A 21,910-nucleotide genomic window follows, 5' to 3' on the forward strand; every position below is an offset into this window, starting at 1 on the left:
CATCCCCAACCTCTTCCATCTCCACTGTGATGGGAGATATAATCACTAACTCACTAACCTCCAACTCCGTTAATTTTAAGCAAAAATTAGCATAAATAATCAAATCATAACTGACCTCAAGTCCCCTGCAGCTTCAGTTGACAGAGGGATGGGGCTGGGAGGATAAATTACAAGTATCTCCTTCCTACAAACAACATCCTTTCCCCACATACTCCCTGACCCAGGACCACCGAGAGGTACCAGTCCTAAGCACCAAACTCTGCTGTCTTGAGGGTGAGAGAAGGTAGCCCCGAGCCCTGACCACAGGATGTAACTGGACTGAATGACACAATTAGGGGCATCAGGAATGCTGAGGTTGTGGGTCAGTCGGGATTATGGGTCTGGTGGTAGCCAGGGGTAAGGTCAAGCCATAGTAAGCTTAAAGATCAGGCTAGGACAAGAGACCCATTTGCAGCTGAAGAATAGAATGGATGTCCATGTTCTTCATAGGGGACTGATCTGGCAAGTGGCAGCTTTAACCGTGTCTTCCAATGACATGCATGATTTTGTACTCTTTCAGATTCCACTGCTATTCAGAGGTGGGGAGGTAATGGGAAAGAGTTCCTCTGGATTTGGATTTTCTTTGAAGCTTTAATTGAAGAGAGTCTCCAGGACTCAGATATCAAAGCCAGAGAAAACTTCAGTCCATAGCAATGGGACAGCTCTCCTCCTAACGCTTAGCAACCCTTTCTGCCATTTGAACGTGAGCCCCAGGAGGGACTTTGCTTTATTCAACATCCTATCCCCAGTGCCCGGAACAGTTGCCGGCATATAGCTGGTGTTTTATTTGTGTTGAATGAACAAATAAAGGTTGGTGGGGTGGGAGGGAACTGGGGGCCGCTGGTCCCCAACAACAGGATACCCATCAGGAACGCCTTCTCCATCAGCATTCTGTCCCATTCAGCATTTTGACTCGTTAAGTGACAACCGCCTGCACCATCTTCACGAGAGGGGAGGAGGTCCAGATCTCCTCAAACCCCTCATGACCTCTCACGGGAGCTGAAGTCCAGGTTTATCAACCTAGGGGTTAACCTCTCTCTTGTGGAATGAAATTCTCCTTTTTCATTATGCTCGCTCTAAAGGGGTCTCATAAAGGAGCGGAGAGAAACACAGTTGCTAGGGATTCATCTTAAATCAGGTCTCACCACTGGATCACAAAGACCCTAAAGACCAGCAGGGTCACCATGGCCCCCCTGACTTTCATGCCTACTCTTCTATAGTAAATTTTCAAAGACCCAAGTAAAAGATGGAAGACGTAATGGGGAAACTGAGGGCCTTGGAAGAGCTGTTTCTAAGCCAGGACTCTAAGAGCTTTAGCTTCCTGGGGGGGGGGGGGCGGGTAACCCATCTCTCAACATTTGCACCATTTTCTGCTTTTTCTCCAAAGCACCTTCTCATCTAGGTCTCTCCAACATCCTGCCCTCAGTCATCCACAGCCAGTGGGCACCAAGGCCCTGAGTTCTCCACCTCTTCCTAGACACCTCTCCAAATGGACCCTCACCTCCCCACCCTCCCCGCACAGCCCAAGCCTTCTTCATCTTGCCCCTACAGGGTGCTATTATCTTCCCTGCAATTCCCTTCCCCTGCCACCTAACTTGTCCGGCATGACGCACTGGTTAGTAATTTTATGTCTTTCTGTCTCTCCCTACCCAGTCCTGCTAGTTAGCAAGAGGCTCCTCAAATCCAACCCTCCACCTGCGTCCCCGGTTCAAAGCATCTCCACACACACCCTGCCCTCTGTCCTCCCTGTCCCAATCCTGCCCTGCCAAGTCCCACGCAGCCAACAAACCCAGGCACTGCTCTCAGGAGGTAACAACGTACTAACTAATTTAATGCTCACATCATTAAATAGACACTACTCTTACTCTCCTTTTACAGATGAAGAACTGAGACACAAAGAAGTCAAAGAGCTCATATGGTACACAGCCAGATGTGGAGCCAGCCAGTCTGCCAACCCCCCACTCTTTAACCATCGGGCCAAGTGCCCTTTCCCACCCTCCGGCACTTAAACTCTCCCTCCCCAGAAGGCCACTTATTTAGTGTAACAAGGAAGTTTTATTCCGACATCTGACATAGAGGCGAGTAACAATGCAGAAGTTGGTATATGCAAACCGGTGGGTGGTGGGCAGGGTCCGAGAGCCATAACCAAATAGTCTCTTGTTCCTTTTCCATCACAGACCAGCGCTGGCATCTGATCCCTCCCGGGGCTCTCCCCACTCCACCGCACCGGACAGAGGTGTTTGAGACCCTCGCCTGGCCAGTGGCTGGAGAGGAGTGAGGAGGTGCGGCAGATCCCCCAGGCAGTCCCAGGAGGCGACGGCCGCCGTATTGCGCGCTCCGGTCCGCAGTCCGCGGATCCCGGGTGCTTGCTGCTCTCTGGCGGCCGGAGCCGGGAGCCCGGGAGCCCCGGGACCCGGGAATCGCGCCGTCTCCGCTCCGCGCGCCCAAGGGCACCAGCGAGTGACCGAGAGGCTGGGGAAAAGGGCGGGAGGAAGGGGGACGCGGCGGAGGGGAAAAGGGCAAGGGGCCCGGGAGCGGCGCGGGAAGGGGCGAGGAGCTGACGGCGAGAAGAGAGGGCGTTCGTGGGCGCCCGCGGTGGGGCAGGGGTGGCTGCCGCGGGGTCGGAGCGGGTGCCAGCGCCGCGACCCCTCCGGACCCCGGAATTGCCGCTCGCCCGGCTCGCGCTGCCCCTTCTCCGGGCGCGTGGGGCGCCCCCTCCCTCGGCGCCGGCCGCCCCCTCCTCCTCCCCGGCGCTGCCCCTCCTCCGTCCCGCCCCCCGCGCCGGGTCGAGAGCGCCGCAGTGGCTTTGCCTGCACTGCCCGGCCCCTGAGCCGCCGCTCTGCCCGCTCGCCTGGGCACGCTCAGAGCGGCGCGCGTCGCCGGCCCCGGCTCTCCGGCCGACTCCGCAGCCAGCCTCGGGAGCCCCGGCCGCCGCCCCCCGGCCCCGCTCCTCTCGCGGACCGCCGCGCCCCGCGCTACAGGAATTCGGGCAGGACCCCGACGGGACCCGCGCGCCGCGCTGCAGCCGGAGCCCCGCGGCTATGCCCGGGGCCCCTCTCCTGGCCAGTCGCCCGTCCTGCGCCCGGGCCCGGCCCCCGACGGCCGCGCGTTGAGATGACTTTCCGCGACCTCCTGAGCGTCAGTTTCGAGGGACCCCGCCCTGACAGCAGCGCGGGGGGCTCTAGCGCGGGCGGCGGTGGGGGCGGCGCGGGCGGCGCGGCCGCCTCGGAGGGCCCGGCAGTGGGCGGCGTGCCGGGAGCCGCGGGCGGCGGCGGCGGCGGCGTGGTGGGCGCGGGCGGCGGCGAGGACAACCGGAGCTCCGCCGGGGAGCCGGGGGGCGCGGGCGCGGGCGGCGAGGTGAACGGCACGGCGGCCGTCGGGGGGCTGGTGGTGAGCGCGCAGGGCGTGGGCGTGGGCGTCTTCCTGGCCGCCTTCATCCTCACCGCGGTGGCGGGCAACCTGCTGGTGATCCTCTCCGTGGCCTGCAACCGCCACTTGCAGACGGTCACCAACTATTTTATTGTGAACCTGGCCGTGGCCGACCTGCTGCTGAGCGCCACGGTGCTGCCCTTTTCGGCCACCATGGAGGTTCTGGGCTTCTGGGCCTTCGGCCGGGCCTTCTGCGACGTGTGGGCCGCTGTGGACGTGCTGTGCTGCACGGCCTCCATCCTCAGCCTCTGCACCATCTCGGTGGACCGCTACGTGGGCGTGCGCCACTCGCTCAAATACCCCGCGATCATGACAGAGCGCAAGGCGGCCGCCATCCTGGCACTGCTCTGGGCCGTAGCCCTCGTGGTGTCCGTGGGGCCGCTGCTGGGCTGGAAGGAGCCCGTGCCCCCTGACGAGCGCTTCTGCGGCATCACGGAGGAGGCAGGCTACGCCGTCTTCTCCTCGGTGTGCTCCTTCTACCTGCCCATGGCCGTCATCGTGGTCATGTACTGCCGCGTATACGTGGTAGCGCGAAGCACCACGCGCAGCCTCGAGGCGGGCGTCAAGCGGGAGCGCGGCAAGGCCTCGGAGGTGGTGCTGCGCATCCACTGTCGCGGAGCCAGCACGGGCGCCGCCGACGGGGCGCCCGGGATGCGCAGCGCCAAGGGCCACACCTTCCGCAGCTCCCTGTCCGTGCGCCTGCTCAAGTTCTCCCGCGAGAAGAAGGCGGCCAAGACGCTGGCCATCGTCGTGGGCGTCTTCGTGCTCTGCTGGTTCCCCTTCTTCTTCGTCCTGCCGCTTGGTGAGTGACCCATCTCCCACCAGCCCCTTCCTTTCCTCCTTGAGCCTGTGGCTGTGCCTTCCGGGCACCCAGACTTGGATGGCCTTCCCAGGCAGAAGGTGACTCTCCACCTGGGCATAGAAGGTTGACTTAGTAAGTTCCCTGGTCTCTTAGGCAGGTGCACTTTGTGGTCGACAAATGAGAGGCCCCTCGTGCTTGCAGGATTCATTTTGCAGGCTTCTGACTTCTGTCCTTACCCCCTCTGAATGGCCATGACAAGTCCCGGGCTTGTTTTAACACTCCCGAACCCCTAAGTATAAGAGATCTGTGGCATCTGTGCGGGCGTCTGCCCCATAGTATGTGGTCAGCAGTGTATATGTTCCTCTAAATACCGCACCACAACACACACACACACACACACACACAGATACAAATTTCAGCTCCCAGAGGTGGGTGCACAGTGGGTGGGCCTCCATTCATGCACACGTGCAGCATGTACATGAGCAAGGACTAGAAGCCACCTGCTTTCTCCAGGAACTCATTCAGTTTCAGATGGCTAGGAGACCCTCCCCACCTGGTATCTGTGAATGCGCTGGGCTCTCGCTTCTGAAATCTCCTCTTGGAGGTTGGGGGAGGGGGGCGGCCTGTGTGGGATGAGAAGGAAGGGGATAGGAACAAATTATCAAAGGGAAGGTTAATATCGTTCATCATTATTTCTGACATTGACTGAGTCCTTTAGTTCTTTAGAGAACTTTCCTGTTTCTTTCAGCAGCCTCCCTGCAGTCCTGTTCTCAGGGGCTTAGTCCCACCCCCTGAAGGCCCCTCCTGGAAGCCTTGGGGCCGGGTCAGCACAGGGAGGAGAAGGGGAGCATCATCTCTGGGGACGCATTTGCCCTGAGTCATTTTGCCCATGGCTGCAACTTCAGCCGGCCCAAGGCGGGCCTCCCCTGCCTTTCCCAGGCCTCGCTCCTGCCACACTCTGCCGCGGGGTCAGGAAGGGGACAACGGCTTCCCTCCGGCTCCCCTGCAGTCCCTCGCCACACAGAGGCCACGGTGAACTTTATATATTATAAATTAGGGTGTCACTCTCTGCTAAAACCACTCCATGCTTTCCAGCTGCCCTGGGAACAAAATCCAGACTCTCCACCGTGGCCTGTGAAAGGGTGACCTTCAAATTTATTATTGTCCAAGCCGAAATGAGACGTTATGAATATTTATGCTGGGATCACAGGCACAAAGCGGGACAGTGGGGGCAGAGGGGGCAAACCCGGACATGTGGTCCCCATCCTGGAAGGAGGGCCCTGAGTGATGGCCTCACGGCTTGGCTGCCCTGCCCCTTGCTCACTGCATCCTTTGGCTCCTCTGACCCTCTTCCAGTTCCTTGCCCAGGCTGAGCTCCTGCCCTTGCACTTGCTCTTCCCTCTCTCTCACCTGCCCTCCCCACCCCCTCCTGGCTAACTTTAGGTCTCCATTTAAATGTCCCCTCTTCAGAGAGGTCTTCCCAGATGCCTCAGCCTCAGTGTGTCCTTCTCTGTACTCTCTCCCTTGGGGAACAAGGTTCTCTTCCTTTCCTGTCTCCTTAGCTGTAATGACATCTGCATGCTGCTTGGTTGGTGTTGACTTCCCCGCACTGGCCCGAAGCTCTTCAAGGGCAGGGCCGTGTCGTTACCAAATGCACAGCGCCCAGCGCAGTGCCCGGCGTGCAGACAACAATGTGGCACAGCAACAAGGACCACAGGCTCTAGCACCAGACAGCCTGGGGTCAAATCCCAGCTCCGCCCCTGATGGGCTCTGGAACTTCAGGCAAGTCCCTGAACGGCGCTGTGCCTCTGTGTCCTCATCTAGAAAATCGGGGCGGTGGTGATGGTAGCAGCGCCCATCTGCAGGGCCGTCGTGAGAGTTCAGTGAGCTCTTATGGGTAGATCGAACCACTGCTTGTCACGCGCGCCCTGTGAGCTTTTGCTTTTGTAGTAGCTGCTCCCTGAGTAAATCACTGACTTGAAAATCAGCCAGCCAGAGGTATTGTGGGGGTACAGGGAGGCATGGACACCAAGCAACATACTTGGGGGGGCAAGTAGGCAGGCAGGAGAAAGTCAGTGTGGCCCCCCCTTTAGAGACCTGCCCCAGATTTAGTACCTTCCCCACCAAGCTCCCCACCCAGGCTGCTCTCTCCCACCAACCAACCCCTGCCCTGTCCCTGCCCAGACGTACCCCATCCCGGGTGCCCTCATTCCCCCCGGCCCCTCGCTTCACACTGCCCACCCCCCCCCATGGGGAATGATCAAACTGTGTACAGAATGCCACCTCCCATTATGTTCTTTTAACTTCTTTTAAAATTTCAAGTTACAGAACAATGCACAGATAAGGAGAGAATGATACACTGAGTGTCCTGTACCAATAATCACCCATACCGAACAGAGGTTAACATTTTGCCATATTCCCCTCAGATCCCTTTCTCTGTTTCTCTCTTCAAAGAAATAGAACACAGCCAAAAGTAAGTTCCCTCCTGCTGTCCCTTCCTCCTTTTCTCCCTCCCTCCCCAGAGCTAAATCTGGAGTCCGTCAATCTTACCATTCATATGTTTATACGCTTACCATAAACATCTGTATCCATAGTAATATAGAGTATTGTCTTGTGTGCCTTTAGGATTTATATAAAAGGCATTTTGCATGCACATCATTCTTCAGTTTGTCTTTTCCATGCAGTGTTACGTCGCTGAGATTCACCCGTGCTAGTTCATCGTAGCAGCAGTATGGTATTCCATTTGAGAGTATTCCACTTTGTGTTGATGAGGTCTTGTGCTGAACATTTGATTTTTCATATTTTTCACTGTTAACAGTCAACACTGCAAAGGGCTACTGTTTTCAGTTTTTGTTTTTTTGTTTTGTTGAGGTTTAGAACCACGTGCTCCTCTTCCAGGAAGTCATCCCTAAATTTCCACGGCCTTTGGCTCTTTTTCAATCCCTCCATCTCTGCTGCTTCTCACACTTGGCGTGGGGCCCCCGGTGTGTCCTTGTCTCCTCCTTCCTACCAGTCTGGGCTGTGCCCAGCCTCCTGAGCCCCAGAGTAGAGCCCAGGGCCGCTGGTGGAGCCGAGTTGAGTGGAATCTGGCAATAGTGAGCAAGCAGGACGGAGGCCAAGCAGGGAAACAGAATATTCTGATCTGCCTCTGCCATGGTACGGCTTGGAGGGCAGGGCCTTCAGTGGGGGCAGGAGTGGCTTAAGGGCTGTGCAGAAGGGAGAAGGGGCCAGGCGGTCCTGACACCACCCAGCACTGGGCCCAGGCCTGTGAGAGGGAGGTTCCTTTGAAGGACCAGGGACAATTCTGAGCAGCAACTTTGGGGAGGAATGTGGAATCCAAGGGGCTGGCATATCTTGGTATGGAAGTGCCAGCATATGGTCGGCGGGGGAGGATGTTGGGGACTTAGGTAAAGGGGACCAAGAAGGAGCATGGGGTACAGCCTCCCAGAAAGAGGATGGAGGGACAAAGAGAAGAGCGGGGCTGGGGATAGAGCTTCGGGGAGTACCCACTTTGAAGGAACCAGAAGGAGGCAGAGAAGGGGGCCGCCAGGGGATGTGGCATCTCCCTCCTCCCAGGCCCTGGTCCCCAGGCCAGGTGTGATGAGCACCAGAGGTGGAGGGATTGAGCAAGAGCATCGTGTGCCAGCCAGGGCCACAGCCCGTGGAAATGAAAGCACCTAGCAGGGCCACAGCCCAGGGGTTGTCGAACAGACCCAGGATGCCCCTCACCCACTCATCCGCACTCAAAACAGTAGAAGCACGAGCCACAGCCACAGTCTGTCTGTCCCTGTCTGACCCCAAGATGCCAGGCAGCAAGGCCAGGAAGGGAGGTACCGGCTCCTTCCGGGGCACCCGGGAAGCTGTGTATGGACACATGACGCGTCACTGGCCCTCATGAGGGGGTCCCCACCTGCTTGCGCCTTCCCTGCTGATGCCGTGCCGTCCACTCCACAGAGTGCCCACCAGCCTGGTTTGCCCAGGACAGCCCCGGTTATGCCCGTCGACCAGCGTGATTACTAGCAGTGCTCCCCTTTCACTCTCAAAGGTGTTCCAGGCTGAAGGACAGAATATAGGGTCACCAATCCTTGGGGCCTTTGGAGGAGGGGCTCTTGGGGCAGCCCTGCCCTTGACAGATAGGCGCCCCCTGCTCTCACCTCCGCAAGCTGGCGTGGAACTGGGTGCCTTAGAAAATCACAGGACATTGTGTAAAGGTCCCTCCTGACGCTAAAGGAACCCAAACTTACAGAATGCATGTGGAGAGCAGTTCGCGCCTGCAGACTTTCCGGGGGGGGGGGGGGGGCAGGGTAGGGGTGGGGTGGGCGGGAAGTGCCCCTGATGAAAGCCTCCACCCCAGGGCACTTTGTGCAGGAGGCCTCTCATCCCCAGAGGTCTGGGCCCGCCTTTTGGGGTAGAAATCCCTGTGAGCAAGAGGGGAACAGAGGAACTGGGGAGACCTGGCCCCAGCAAGCACCTGTCTGCACAAGAGCTCCCTTCCTCTCCCAGGAGCCCCCAGACGTTCCCTTGCTGTTCTTATGGTAGTGGCGCTTCACGGCATCTGGCTTTGGTCTGCCTGGCAGGGGCCCCCTTAGCCATCCCCAGAGGTGGACCTGTCCCCTGGGACCTACACACACACACACACACACACACACACACACACACACGCACGCACACACGCACATGCACACACACACACGCACGCACGCGTGCGGCAGCCCCACCCCCTATTATTCCCAGCCACCACAGACAGGCCCCTGTGCTGCACTCCAGGCTCCCTTCTGTTGGGCAGGTCACTGAGCCTCTCTGGCCTCTGAGTTGGCCTCTGAATGTGCTCGGTCGTGCAAAGCAGCCTCAGAGGCTCAGAGCCCACAGTGCCCTCCCAAATACGCGTCAAGGTGCACAAGCTGTCTGCAGGCTCAGCTATGAGAAGTCCCAGGACAGTCCAGCCACTGTCCCAGGCCCCCTCCTCCCGCCGTCTGTGAGCCATGCCCAGGCCTCCCTCCTGGACTGTCAGGCTTGGCCCTGTGATATCGCTGCCCCGCCTGGCCCCCCTGGATTCAGTTAGGTACTCCTTCATGCTCCCCAAATACTCTGCACATGCTTTGATCACAGTACATTGTAATTGCTAGTATTGTTACACATACCACACAATGTGAGGACAGAGGAAACTATACATACGCAGACATAGAAGAACAGAGGTATTTGTGGGGGGCCCTGTGGCTTGGGAGACATGAATTGGAGAGTGCATGAGACGAGGAGTCACCAGATGAGACAGGATGCCATCAACAGGAGAAGGGGTAAATAAATGGTGCTGTTTTCATTGGCTGAACTACTATACAGCTAGGAAAAATAACAAATGTGTTGCCCACAGCAACGTGGATGAATTTCATGGACACTATGCTGGGCAAAGTAAGCCAGATCTGAAATTAAAAGCACACATACTATATGATTCTGTGTGTACAAAGTTCAAAAACAGGCAAAACTAGTCGATGATAAAAGTCAGGATAGTGGGTATGCGTGTTGACTGGAAGAGAGAGCAAAGAAACCTTCCGAAGGGCTGAGAATGTTCTAGATCTTGGTCTGGGCAGTGACTACATTGGCGTGTTGCATATGTAAAGTCATCAAGCTATACTCTTAAAATGCATGTGCTTTATAACTTGACTGTCATTATCGGATGCCTTAATTAGAAAGAGAGAAGGTGGGAGGAGGCAGAAGAGAGGCTTGAGCCATGCTGAGGAGTCGGTGTCCAGACTGGAAAGCACACGTGGGCAGCCAGCTGTAGAGGGTAGATTCCTCATGTGCATCTGAGTGTTGACCAAATGCCAAAGGACTCATCTCCACACATTCCCTGAGGTCGTGCAGGGGCCTACAGTCGCAGGGGGAGTGGGAGGGGATGTTTGTGGCAGGTCCTCAGCGGTGACATCACCGTCCCTGGCCTGAAAGCCCGAAGAAAGGACTGGCATGACATCTCCTAATTGTGCCTTTGCGGCACCTGGCACATAGTAGGTGCTCAGTAAGTGTGTGTAGAGGGAGGAAGTGGTGGACCCCATGGCCTCTTTGCATCCCCCCCCTGCCCAGGGTCTGAGTGGTAAAGTACAGCACCCCCCCTTTTTTTTGTTTTCTTTTATTAGGATAAGAACACTTAACATGAGATCGACCCTCTTAACAAGTTTTGAAGTGTACAATACACTATTGTTAACTGTAGACACAGCGTTGCACAGTAGATCTCTAGAATGTATTCATCTTGAGTGAAACTTTATTTATGCCTACTGATGAGCAGCTCACTACCTGCCCCGCCACCATTGCACTCTTTGATTCCCATGACCCAGCTTCAACAATGCCAATCCAAGGCCAGCCTTGGTGCATCCCAACCCCCACCCACTCTCCCAGCGCTGAGGATTATTTTGTTTCGTTTTGTTTTCCAGGATTATTTTGAAGAACATCCACACGCCGTATCAGTTCATCTGTAAATTCTTCAATAGACATTTCTAGAACACAAGAACTTTTTTTTGAAAAATAACCACAATCCATTATAATACATAAAAATAATTGTTTAATATCACATATGGTCTACTTAGTGTTCAGATGCTACCAGTTGCCTCATAAATCTGTAGTTTGTTTGAATCAGGATCTGAGAAAGGTGCCTATGTTGCGTGTGGTTGATTTGCCTGCTAGGTCTCTTTAATAGGTAAGATTCCCCTCCTCCCACCTTTTCCTTGCAATTTTTTTTAAAGATTTTATTTATTTATTTGACAGAGAGAGACACAGCGAGAGAGGGAACACAAGCAGGGGGAGTGGGAGAGGGAGAAGCAGCCTTCCCGCTGAGCAGGGAGCCCGATGTGGGGCTCGATCCCAGGACCCTGAGATCATGACCTGAGCCGAAGGCAGACGCTTAATGACTGAGCCACCCAGGTGCCCCTTAAATATAATTTTTTGAAAAGGAAATACATGCACATAAAACAAAATTCACAAGGTACTAAAAGGTATACAATGGAAATTCTCCATCACACCCATAAGCTTCCTATCTCTTCTGCCCATGGGCAACCAGTGTTGTTAGTTTCTTGTATATCCTTCCAGAAATATTTTTTGAGTGCATACAAGCAAACATACATCATTTTCCCTCTTTTTCCTATGCATAGTACCATTCTGCCTGCACTGTTCTGTCCCATTGCTTTTTACCACTTCATATATCCTAAGAGCTTGTTCCCTGAGGGTACATATAAAGCTGCCTTGTTTTTTTTTTAAAGTTGAGTCTTCATGAACTAACCATAATTTATTTCACCAGTTCCCTATTGATGGACATTTAAAAAAAATTTTTTTTTAAGATTTTATTTATTTGTTTGACAGAGAGAGACACAGTGAGAGAGGGAACACAAGCAAGGGGAGTGGGAGAGGGAGAAGCAGGCTTGCCGCGGAGCAGGGAGCCGGATGCGGGGCTCGATCCCAGGACCCTGGGATCATGACCTGAGCCGAAGGCAGACGCTTAACGACTGAGCCACCCAGGCGCCCCTTTTCCTTGCAATTTATTTGGTGAAGAAACTAGATCATTTGTCCTGAAGAGTTGCCCACCGTCTGGAGTCTGCGTCCCCACAGGGCCATTCAGTGTGTCTCTCTGTTCCCCGTACGTCCTGTAAACTGCCTTGATCAGAGTCAGGTTCGGTGTTTTGGCCAAGAATTCTTCTCTTTTGTGCTGTTACAAGTGGTCAGGGGCTCAGGTGCCTGATAAGATGTCTCAGGCTCAGCTCATACTTTTCTTCCCCCAGAACCTGGAAGCAGCCCTTTTTTCTAAAGCGCCTTGGTCTCTTTAGTGGCCAGTGATCACTTAAAGATCACAGTCTGAGCTCTCAGCTGTTCAGTGATACTGAGTTGGCCCCTGATTCAGCAGACAGAGCTAGGAAGTACATTTTATTTTTTCGTAAAAGAAAAATACACCACTGACGGGATGTACCTCCGCCTACATGCCCGCAGCTATGGAAGGGCATCCAGGGCCAGACAAATAGTTCTCTGCCAGCCCCACAGAGTTCATGGGTCCTGAGGCAAACATGGGGGCACAGGACTTCTGATCTATCCCTGGTCCATCTCGAGCCAGAGGACCTGCCACTTACCTCTCACCATGGAAAACTGGCAGTGCAAGGAATTCAAGAGAATTGGCACAGCTGGCCCCACGGTGCCCTCAAATCACCCCTTCACGTTCTCACAATCCATCTGAGACCAGACCCCTATCCGGGTCACCTCTTCTTGACAGCCTTCCGTGATTGTGCCCACTTCAAAATGGCCTTATCTCCTACCACTTTCCCCTTCCCCTTCTCTGTTCCAGTGATCCCAACTTCTTGGTTGTCCTCCAACTTCTCAGGTTCCCTGTTGCCTCAGGGCCTTTGCACATGCCCTTTCCACTGTCTGGCATTCTCTTTCCTCAGATAGATGCATGGCTCAGTCCCCCTCGGGGTCTTTAGGTCTCAGCTCAAGTGTGCTTTATTAGAGAGGTTTATTTGACCCTTTACAGTATAGCAAAGAGGTCTGCGGGCAGCAGAGGTCCCAGGCTCTCTTGACAGAGGAGCTATTGAGCTCCAGAGTCAGAGCCACTAAGCGAGCAGTTGTGAGAAGTGGGAGAGAGAAAGGGAGCATAAGCGGGGAATTCCTTCTCTCCTAACCCTACTGGCGAGAAGACACCTGGCTATCTAGGAGAATGTGGTATTTTTAACCCCACTCTATCTCTCTGGCCAGAGAGAATGGCTGCCTGTGGATAGAAAATTCCCTAGTGATGGAGGGGGTGGGAAAGGGGGCAGGCTGGGGTGCAGCCTACTGGTCGGCTGCAAGTTATGAGCAATCCTGGCTGTGAATTCTGACATTCTGCCAAGAACAAGTTCCCTTCTGGTGATGCCAGAAGGATGCTGTTAATCACACAGTCCGCCCCATGGCTTCTGAGCTATCATCCCCAACAAGGCTTGGCCAGATTGGTCAGCTTCAGCCTAGCCAGCATCTAGGTAGCATCTCCTAGACCTGGACATCTCTGGTCCTTCGGCGTGGGGACTGGCCTGTGATCATCAAGGCTGCAAACACAAACCTCACAGGCTGCCTCAGTTTCCCCAACAATGTGTGGGCCAGGCTGGCCCAGCCAACATGCCATAGAATGGGCTTACCTGTGGACATAGGAGAGGCCTTGCCTTTTATGACTAGTGGATGTCCAGCCCCCCTGGACATTAGGTTAGACTCCTGACAGAGGCACCCCAATATAGGGAATGGGGAAGGCAGGTGGGAGCAAGCCTGATGGGAGACTCACATGAGAGCAAGGTCAAGGAGAAGAGAGAAGCAAGCAGGAGTTGGGTCTGTGCTCATCTCCCACCTGTGTTCTTACTGCCTCTCCTCACAGGTGCCTAGATGCGGCCCTTCAGCCCCTGCTCTGGGGCAGGCACTTGTGTTAGAGGCTGGGATGAAAACATCCATCAATCTCATTGCTGCCTTCAAGAAACCGGTAGTCTGGGAGGGTAGATAGAGCAGTAACAAATTTTATTAAAATGCGGGCTTGCATAAGAGAGCCCGTAACCCAGGCTTGGTGGGGAGGACGCATGCCCCAAGGCTCGAGGGCTGGGACAGAGGAAACAGTTGGGGCCAGGCAGAAAGGCAGAGGGAGCCCAGCCCCTGTGGGAGGACCTGCTGGCACCTTCATCCTTCGGCTTGTGGCCAAATTTGGAGGGGAGCAAGCTGCAGACAGCATTAGGTCCTAAAAAGCCTTGAATGCAACACAAGAAAGCTTGGGCTTAGTCCTCAGACCCGCTGGAAGCCACTCGCAGTTTTCAGAGGTTTAAGGAGAGAAACCAATTTTAGAAAAAGCCTCCAGCAGCTGTGTGCAGAGTGGAGAAGCCAGAGGACCCTTGGGGGCTGTCACAGCCATGCAAACAAAATGAGATGCCAGACTAAGCAAAGGTTTCAGGAACAAGGTGAAGAGAGGGACCCCGCTAGAGAGAAAATCGAAGGCACCAGGCATGATGGCCAGTTGGACATGGAGGGTAGAAAAGAGGGACTCACTGAGCAACCTCGGCAAGTGTTCAGCACCTACTGAATTGTGTGTTCACTGTGCCCAGGAGGGCTTCAGGGCCATGGGAGTGTAGTGCCAAGCAAAACAGGCACGAGTCCTGCCCTGGGGACTTGGCTGCAAGTCAAGAGAGATGCTGGACAAAATGAAAACTAACTCAAACAGTACGGGAGGAGGCGGTAAGTGCCACAGAGAGCAACAGCCCCAGTTGAGGGGGATGGGGAGTGCTGGGGGGGAGGACAGTGCGATTTTACATGGGAAGTCAGGTGAGGGCACGAGCCATGTGGCTATCTGGGAGAAGAAGATGAGGAGGAAAAGCAAGTGCAAAGGCCCTGGGAGTGTGTCTGGCATATCCAAGAAGCAACATGGAGGGCAGTGTGGCTGGAACAGGTGGGGAAGGGAAGTAGGCAGGTGTAGACAGAAAGGATAGAGAGAATGAGGTTGTAGCCCGAGAAGCAGGAGAGAGGTTGCAGCTGGGACAAGGGCACGCTTGAAGGGGACTGATGGATGGAGCGCACCACCACACAAGTCGGCATGCTGACCTTGGGCAGGAGAGGCTCCTTCTTACCAAGGAGGAGAGGTGAGGAAGGCTTGAGCAAGTTCGCAACTTCCTTGGCTTCTGTTTTCTCTGTGAAACATGAATTGAGTTCAGCTGCTCCAGGCGAGGCGAAGGGGCAGAACAAAGGCTCAAGGAGCTGGTGCAGGACTTGGAGAGAGCGGGCTGAGGGTGAGCAGCAAGGTCCCTGGAAGCCCCAGACAGAGCTGAGGGCGGGGACCCTAACGTATTCAGGGAGTGGGTGAATCGCTCCGCAGTTCTAGTCTGGATGAATAGGTACAACCCAAATCCAGAAGGATGTGGACATGGGAGGATTGAGGAGGGGACATGGGAGGTGTGAGTGACTAGTAGCAGTCTCAGCTAAGCAGGGATGATAGGAGAAATCCAAGGGGCTGGCAGAAGGTCAAAGTACAGATAAGAAAGAGAGGCCAAGAAGCTGCAGTCAGCAGTGGAAAACGGGTTTTAAGTGAAGAAATGAAATGCTCAGGTTTTCTTCTAACAGGATCCCCCAGGATCGAGCCCCACATGGGGTGGGCTCCCTGCTTAGCGGGAAGCCCGCTTCTCCCTCTCCCACTCCCCCTGCTTGTGTTCCCTCTCTCGCTGTGTCTCTCTCTGTCAAATAAATAAATAAAATCTAAAAAATAAAAGGATCCCGCAGGACGCCTGGGTGGCTCAGTTGGTTGGGCATCTGACTCTCGATTTCAGCTTGGGTTGTGGTCTCATGGGTGGTGGGATTGCCCCATGTCGGCTCCAAGCTCAGCAGGAAGTCTGCTTGGAGATTCTCTCCTTCTGCCCCTCCCTGCACTCACTCGTGCTCTCTCTTCCTCTCTCTAAGATAAATGAATAAATCTTTTAAAAAAATAATAATAACTAAAAGGATTCCCCCCAGCTGCTGCGTGGAGAAAAAGGTGCAGGGGCACAGGGACAGGTGCAAGGGGTCCACTTAGAAGGGCACTTTGGGTAGATGATGATAGTAGCTGAGACCAGGGGGTGGCACAAAGTGGGGGGGATTCTAGGACCAATAGGAGTAGGTGATGGATGGGATGCAGGGTGCGACAGAGCGGTTGGAATGTATGAAGCACCAATTTTAGTATATGTGCTGCTGAAGCGAGCACTGGAATGTATGAAGCACCAATGATGTGCCAAGTACATGTGGAGGGCTTACCCTTTAAAGATGAGATAGACATGGGGTGCCTGGCTGGCTCAGCTGGGAGGAGCATTTGACTCTTGATCTCAGAGTCATGAGTTCGAGCCCCACGCTGGATATACAGATTACTTAAATAAATAAATATATTTTTTAAAAAGAGAAGATAGACAGGAAATTGATAGTCGCCTGCTATGTTCTTGGCACTTGGAAATGAGAAGATGTGCTATAGGGAGGGTACCCCTAACTGCGGGGTTGGGAGGGGTGGTATGAGGAGGGCTTCCAGGTGGAGGTGTCTCTGGAGCTGGGACCAACAGGGAGAGGAAAGAGGAAGGGCAATCCAGGATGAGCAGGAGCAAAAGCTCCCAGGCAAGCCTGGGGAGCCCGCTGCGGCCAGAGGGCAGCAAGAAGTCAGCGTGGCCATTCAGCTGATGCACAGGAAGACAGAAGTAAGACTGTTGAGGGAAGCGGGAGCCATAAGAGAAAGGAGAGCAAGGGTGTGATGCTGGGCGCCAGTACGGAGCGGTGGGAGGCTGAGGGAGGGGGTCCCACACAGGCCTGTGTTTCCAGTGACAGGTGTCAAGTTGAGTCCGCAGGGCTGGGCTCTCTGCCTGCAAGGAAGGCTGTGGGAGAGGGAGGCAGGTCGGGGCAGAAAAGGGGGCTGCCAGGCACTGAGAGACAGTGGCCTTGTCTCAGAGCCCCCACAGGCTTTCCTGTAGCTGGGCTCAGGGGCTGGCACAGGTGTGTGTCAGGCCGCTGCAGAGGGATGAGAAAGCAGACAGCCGAGGTTGGCCTGAGTAGCCACAAGTCAGAGTGGCTGGGGGAGCAGAAGGCTGGGGTGGCCGGAAAGGGGCTTGTCCACCGAGGCCCCCACAGCCGGGCGGCATTGCAGGGACAATGCCCATGAGCCAAGTGCCCATCCTCAGGGGTCTCGGGGCAGTTCCCCATTTCATCCATGCATGCAAAGGGCAGGGACGTACTCACAGCCCCCTGGGACCCCAGAGATCTTGGCCAGAGGTTCGAACTGATGAGACAGGGTTGGGGAGGGGGCAGGACAGCAGGGAGAGTGAGACTGGGTGCAGGGGGGCTTGGGGGGCAGACTGCGGCCTTCTGGGCAGAGGTAGCTGTGAGGCTCAGAACTGCCACTTTTGGGGGGGACAGAGGTGCTGTTGCCTGTGGAAGCTGGAGCCCACGCACAGGCGTGTGTATTTTCCAGGCAAGATGTCCGTGCACGGTGGGCAGAGAGCTTATGAAACAGTAGTGCCAGATGCTGTCAGTGTCCCCTCCATGCAACCCCTTGGACCTTCAGGGCACATCAGCCAACTTCCATCCCAACACCTGCCCGCATCTTTGCCCAGGGCCTTTCTCCACCCACCAAAATCCTCATCATCCACCCACACAGCAGGAAGCGTGGGAAATTAACACCCCTGGGAGTAGCCCATCCAGTGACTGATGGGAATGGGGGTGTAGATACCCGCCTCCCTCACCCCACTGGTGGGACAGCTCTGAGGTTCTTGAACGTCATGGTATCCTAGAGCTCCCAGTGGGATTGTGCCCCAGTTGCCCACAATGAGCGACTTGCACTTGAATCCTTGTCTCAGGGTCTGCTTCTGGGAGAGCTTAAAGTAAAACAAGAACCTCAGCAGGACACAGTAGGAAAATCTTGGGGCAGAAAGGCTGAGTATGGATCCCAGGTCTTGTGTGTAAGGAATTCCCAGCCTGTAGCAAGCTTCTGCACAGGTTGCTTGAGCATAAAATAGAAGAGTGTTTATAAAACGGTCCAGGACATACTAACAATATGCCGTGTCGCCCACCAATCTGAGTAAAAACCACGCTGATAACGATGCTGTTTGGCCAGCTTCAGGCTTGCAACTGAAATAGTCCACTGATTTGTCATCCTGGGCTAAATATAAAGGAACTGTGGCCTGAGTCAGAGTTATTTTCAGCACCGTGTCTTACTTTGCAACCATTGAGGGATGCTATTCAGAGGGCCACCTTCCTGGAGGCTGAAGTCAACCCTGGTGGCCCCCACATTCCAAGACAACTGTCTAACTCCTCTTCCAGGGGAAATTGCCTCCTCAGCGTGTGATGACTGATGCCCCAGCCTCCCCCAAGCCCACCAGGTCTTGGCTTCTGTTTCTGGCTACTCTCCAGAGCTGGGAACTGGGTCTCTTCCCGGGGTGGAGTTGTCCTCTCTCAAAAGCCACCGAAGAGGGAGAGGGGAAATAAAGAGACGCCAGTGTTTATTAAGAGCCCGCGAAGTCCTGCACTCTGAAATGCATGAATCTTCACAACATCCTTTCCGGAGAAATTTTGGATTTCGCAGAAAGCGTGAGACTTGGATGGCTCACTAACTTGCTCAGGGCTGCATGACCGCAGTTTCGAAGGCCTGTGCCTCATGACGCTGGGTGACTCCTTCTGCCACTGCCACCGTGTGTCTTGGCACCGAGATTTCTCTATATGGTGGGAGGTGGGGGATGGGCAAGTGCTCCCAGGTCAAAGGGGGGGCCTGGTGCCTCTGCCCCCTCAGTAGGGGACCCTGCTCTCATTTTTGGGGGGCAAAGGGAGAAGAGAGCAGGGCCCATGATTTGTCAAGGACCCCTGCCCCTGGCCCGCTTAGTCTCACGGACACCTGCAACTTTTGCCTGGGGTGGGATGCTCCTGCCACCTCCCTCCCCCCCCCACCCCCAGCTGCTGCTGAGGATGTGAGAACAAACAAGCGTGGCTTTTGCTTTCTGGGTCATGCCCTTGCATTTTGTCAGGTGCCTTTTGAGGACAAGACCCCCCAAGTCGGTGGTGGGGATGCCAGGGGAGAAGTGTGTGAGGAGGAGGGTCTTTCTGACACAGCTCAGGTCCTAGTGCACACACCCCCTCCTGCCTGGCACTCTGCTCCCTCAAAGCCACCCCCAGAAGCCCCCCCAACCACTTCCACTGGGACAGCCCCGCAGACCTTCGCTCCAACAGCCATGGGCATTGTGTTTATTGAGACTTAATTCTAGGCTCTGTCTCTCGCCTGCTTGAAAATATCCATGGCTCCCAACTACCCACAAATAAATGTGGAAATTCCCAGCATTTCAGGCCCTTCACCTTCTGTCCCAAATGATGTTTTCTCGGCGTATGGCACAGGACATTCCCAGAACCCCAACTTGTACTCCTCTTGCCCACCTGTCCCCTCCACTCCTAACACCCTCTGTCCCTCCTCATCCTGCCAGGCTCCTGTCCATCCTCTGAGAACCCTGGAAACCCCCCGCCCCACATGCTGAGCACTACCATCACCCTGTCTTCATTCCCTTGATAGTTCATGCACATAGCTACTCAGGGAATGGGGCCCTGTTTGCTGTGAGCCCAGCACAGTGCCTGACGTGGGGCAAGCCTTGGTCAACATTTAATTCAAAGGTGCTTACCCTTTTTATGCTACAGACTTCTTGGGCATCTGGCAAAGCTTATGGGAGCCCTTCTTGGAGTTACGCTTTCAACTGCTAAAACTAAAATACAGAGGATTGCAAATAAAACCAATTTCGCTGAAAACATCAAAATATTTGTGAACGAAATCTGTGACTTAGTAAGTGATGTGCTTCTAGGTTAAGGCATTAAATAAGAGGATCTAGTGGTGCGTGCTGATGTCTGTCATTTCCAAATGGTGAGCAGCATAGACAGTATTTCAAAGCATCTGCAACAACTGAATGTGACAGGAAAATATCTGGCAGGACCTGCTCGTATCAGGTTGAATCGTAGGAAACTGCCAATCTGGCACCAGTTTTGAGCTACAAGAACGGTGATTGCATAAATGGCTTTGTCTCCTTCTACTCGGGTTTGTTGCTGACGCTCGTCTTGGGGGAAACGCGCAGTATCAGGTAGATGTGAGTAAAATGGAAGATGATGATTTTTCCTCATCCAAGTTCATGGACCCCTCGAATGATATCAGGGACCCCTTGGGGGAGAGAACCTTGAGAGCCCGGAGTTGACGACTGGGCCCCTAGCTGAGGTCTTTGCGCCCAGGGGCTGCCCGGGCCTCCCTCTCCCCGAGCGGCCGTCTAACAGGCGTGGCTCTCTGCCCCCCGCAGGGTCCCTGTTCCCGCAGCTGAAGCCGTCGGAGGGCGTCTTCAAGGTCATCTTCTGGCTCGGCTACTTCAACAGCTGCGTGAACCCGCTCATCTACCCGTGCTCCAGCCGCGAGTTCAAGCGCGCCTTCCTCCGCCTGCTGCGCTGTGAGTGCCGGCGCCGCCGGCGCCGCCGTCCGCTCTGGCGCGTCTACGGCCACCACTGGCGGGGCTCGACCGGCGGCCCGCGCCCCGACTTCGCTCCCGGCCACGACGCCGCGCCTCCCGGGGCCCCGCTGGCCCTCACCGCGCCCTCGGCCCCCGGCTCCCCCGGCACGCCCGAGGCGCAGGCTCCCGTGGCCGGCCGTCGAAAGCCGCCCTGCGCCTTCCGCGAGTGGAGGCTGCTCGGGCCGCTCCGGAGACCCACCACCCAGCTGCGCGCCAAGGTCTCCAGCCTGTCGCACAAGATCCGCGCCGGGAGCGCGCAGCGCGCAGAGGCCGCCGGCACCCTGCGGGCGGAGGTGGAGGCCGTGTCCCTGGGAGTCCCCCACGACGTGGCCGAGGGCGCCACCTGCCAGGCCTACGAATTGGCCGACTACAGCAACCTCCGGGAGACTGATATTTAGGGACCCCGAGCGAGGCCGGGGAGTGTGCTGGGGGAGGAGGAAAGGGGCTGCGGGTGGGGGAAGGGGGGAGGGCGGTGAGGGAGGCCGGGGCCGGATCAGGGACCCGGACACGGATCAGGGCGGCTGCTCTGTGGCCTCCCTGAGGAACTGAGGCGGGGGTAGGGCCCTGGAAAGGTGAAAAGTTGTGGCCTCCTCCTGGACACAGGTGCCTGGAGCTCCTCCTTTCGGAGAAAGGGGCTGCGGGTTCCGGGGGCGCCATTTGCTCCCAATCCCTGTTTGAGAAATACTGCCCCATCCATGCCCTGAACCCTGGACAGACAGCCTCAAGTGTGGCGAGGCAGGCCCGCCCCTCCTCTTGGGGAGGAAGGGTCGCAGAGGCCCTGCCTGGCTGTCCCCAGTGCCTCCCCGAGGGAAAAAGTCAGTGGGACCAGGGCTTTTCCATGGACACAATTTCTCCTTACTGACGACTGGAGGAACCCAGCGGACCTGCCACCACCACCAATAAGCTTTGGTGGCAGATTGGATGAGCATCCTACAAGCCTGTTGTATTTACCCATGGACTCGCTCCCCCTACAGAGGCTCCTCCATGCATACCACATCACCTGGCCCTGCCCCTCATTATGTCCCAAGGGCCTTACTGTTTACACTCTGTACATAGTGCCTGTGCCCATCACTTCTTGCCGGGATCTGGAGCCATCAAATGGGGAGAGCTTTATTTGTCATTTTGAGACATATTTATTGGTGAGAGTACTTCTATTTTGTCCAAACTGTGCAAACTGTCCCTCTTCAGCTTGTAACCCATAAAGAACTACCTTTTTTTTTTTTTTTTTCTAAAGTCCTTCAAGTTCTAAAGCCCCACAAGAGGATAGATTGGGTCTGCATTCACCTTTCTAGTTTCAACTTAACTCTCTTTAACTGATGGCTGCTACCCTCTGGGACTTTTAGCATGACCAAAGGACTCAGGGGTTTTGTTGGCTTTTAAAATTTACATGATTAGTCTTGGGAACCAAACAGTAATCATAAGCATAAATTTTCGCTTTGTAAGTCTCCCTAGATGAATCTGTGATGCCCTGAGGGCCTCAGTGAGGAAGGTGGCCATCAGTTAAAAGGGTGAAACATTACATGAAAAAATATACAAGCCCAAGTAGACAAGTGGGTGAGTGAGAGAACACCTACCTAGGAACCATGCTTGTTAGCTCTGAGTGAAATGTCCAACACTTGTCCCATTCTCAAGAGATTGCAGG

General features: G+C 55.2%; 1 protein-coding gene across 1 annotated transcript; it reads left to right on the plus strand.

Moving 5' to 3' along the window:
- Window positions 1-2,872: 2,872 nt before the first annotated feature.
- Window positions 2,873-21,494, plus strand: ADRA1D (adrenoceptor alpha 1D). Its single transcript, XM_036093339.2, has 2 exons — window positions 2,873-4,270; window positions 20,065-21,494. Exons 1-2 carry the CDS (start codon window positions 3,154-3,156, stop codon window positions 20,664-20,666), a joined length of 1,719 nt encoding a protein of 572 aa, XP_035949232.2. The 5' UTR covers window positions 2,873-3,153; the 3' UTR covers window positions 20,667-21,494.
- Window positions 21,495-21,910: the final 416 nt, after the last annotated feature.

This window comes from Halichoerus grypus, chromosome 10, assembly GCF_964656455.1.
Source record: "Halichoerus grypus chromosome 10, mHalGry1.hap1.1, whole genome shotgun sequence".
In the NCBI taxonomy this organism is placed as follows: Eukaryota; Metazoa; Chordata; class Mammalia; order Carnivora; family Phocidae; genus Halichoerus; species Halichoerus grypus.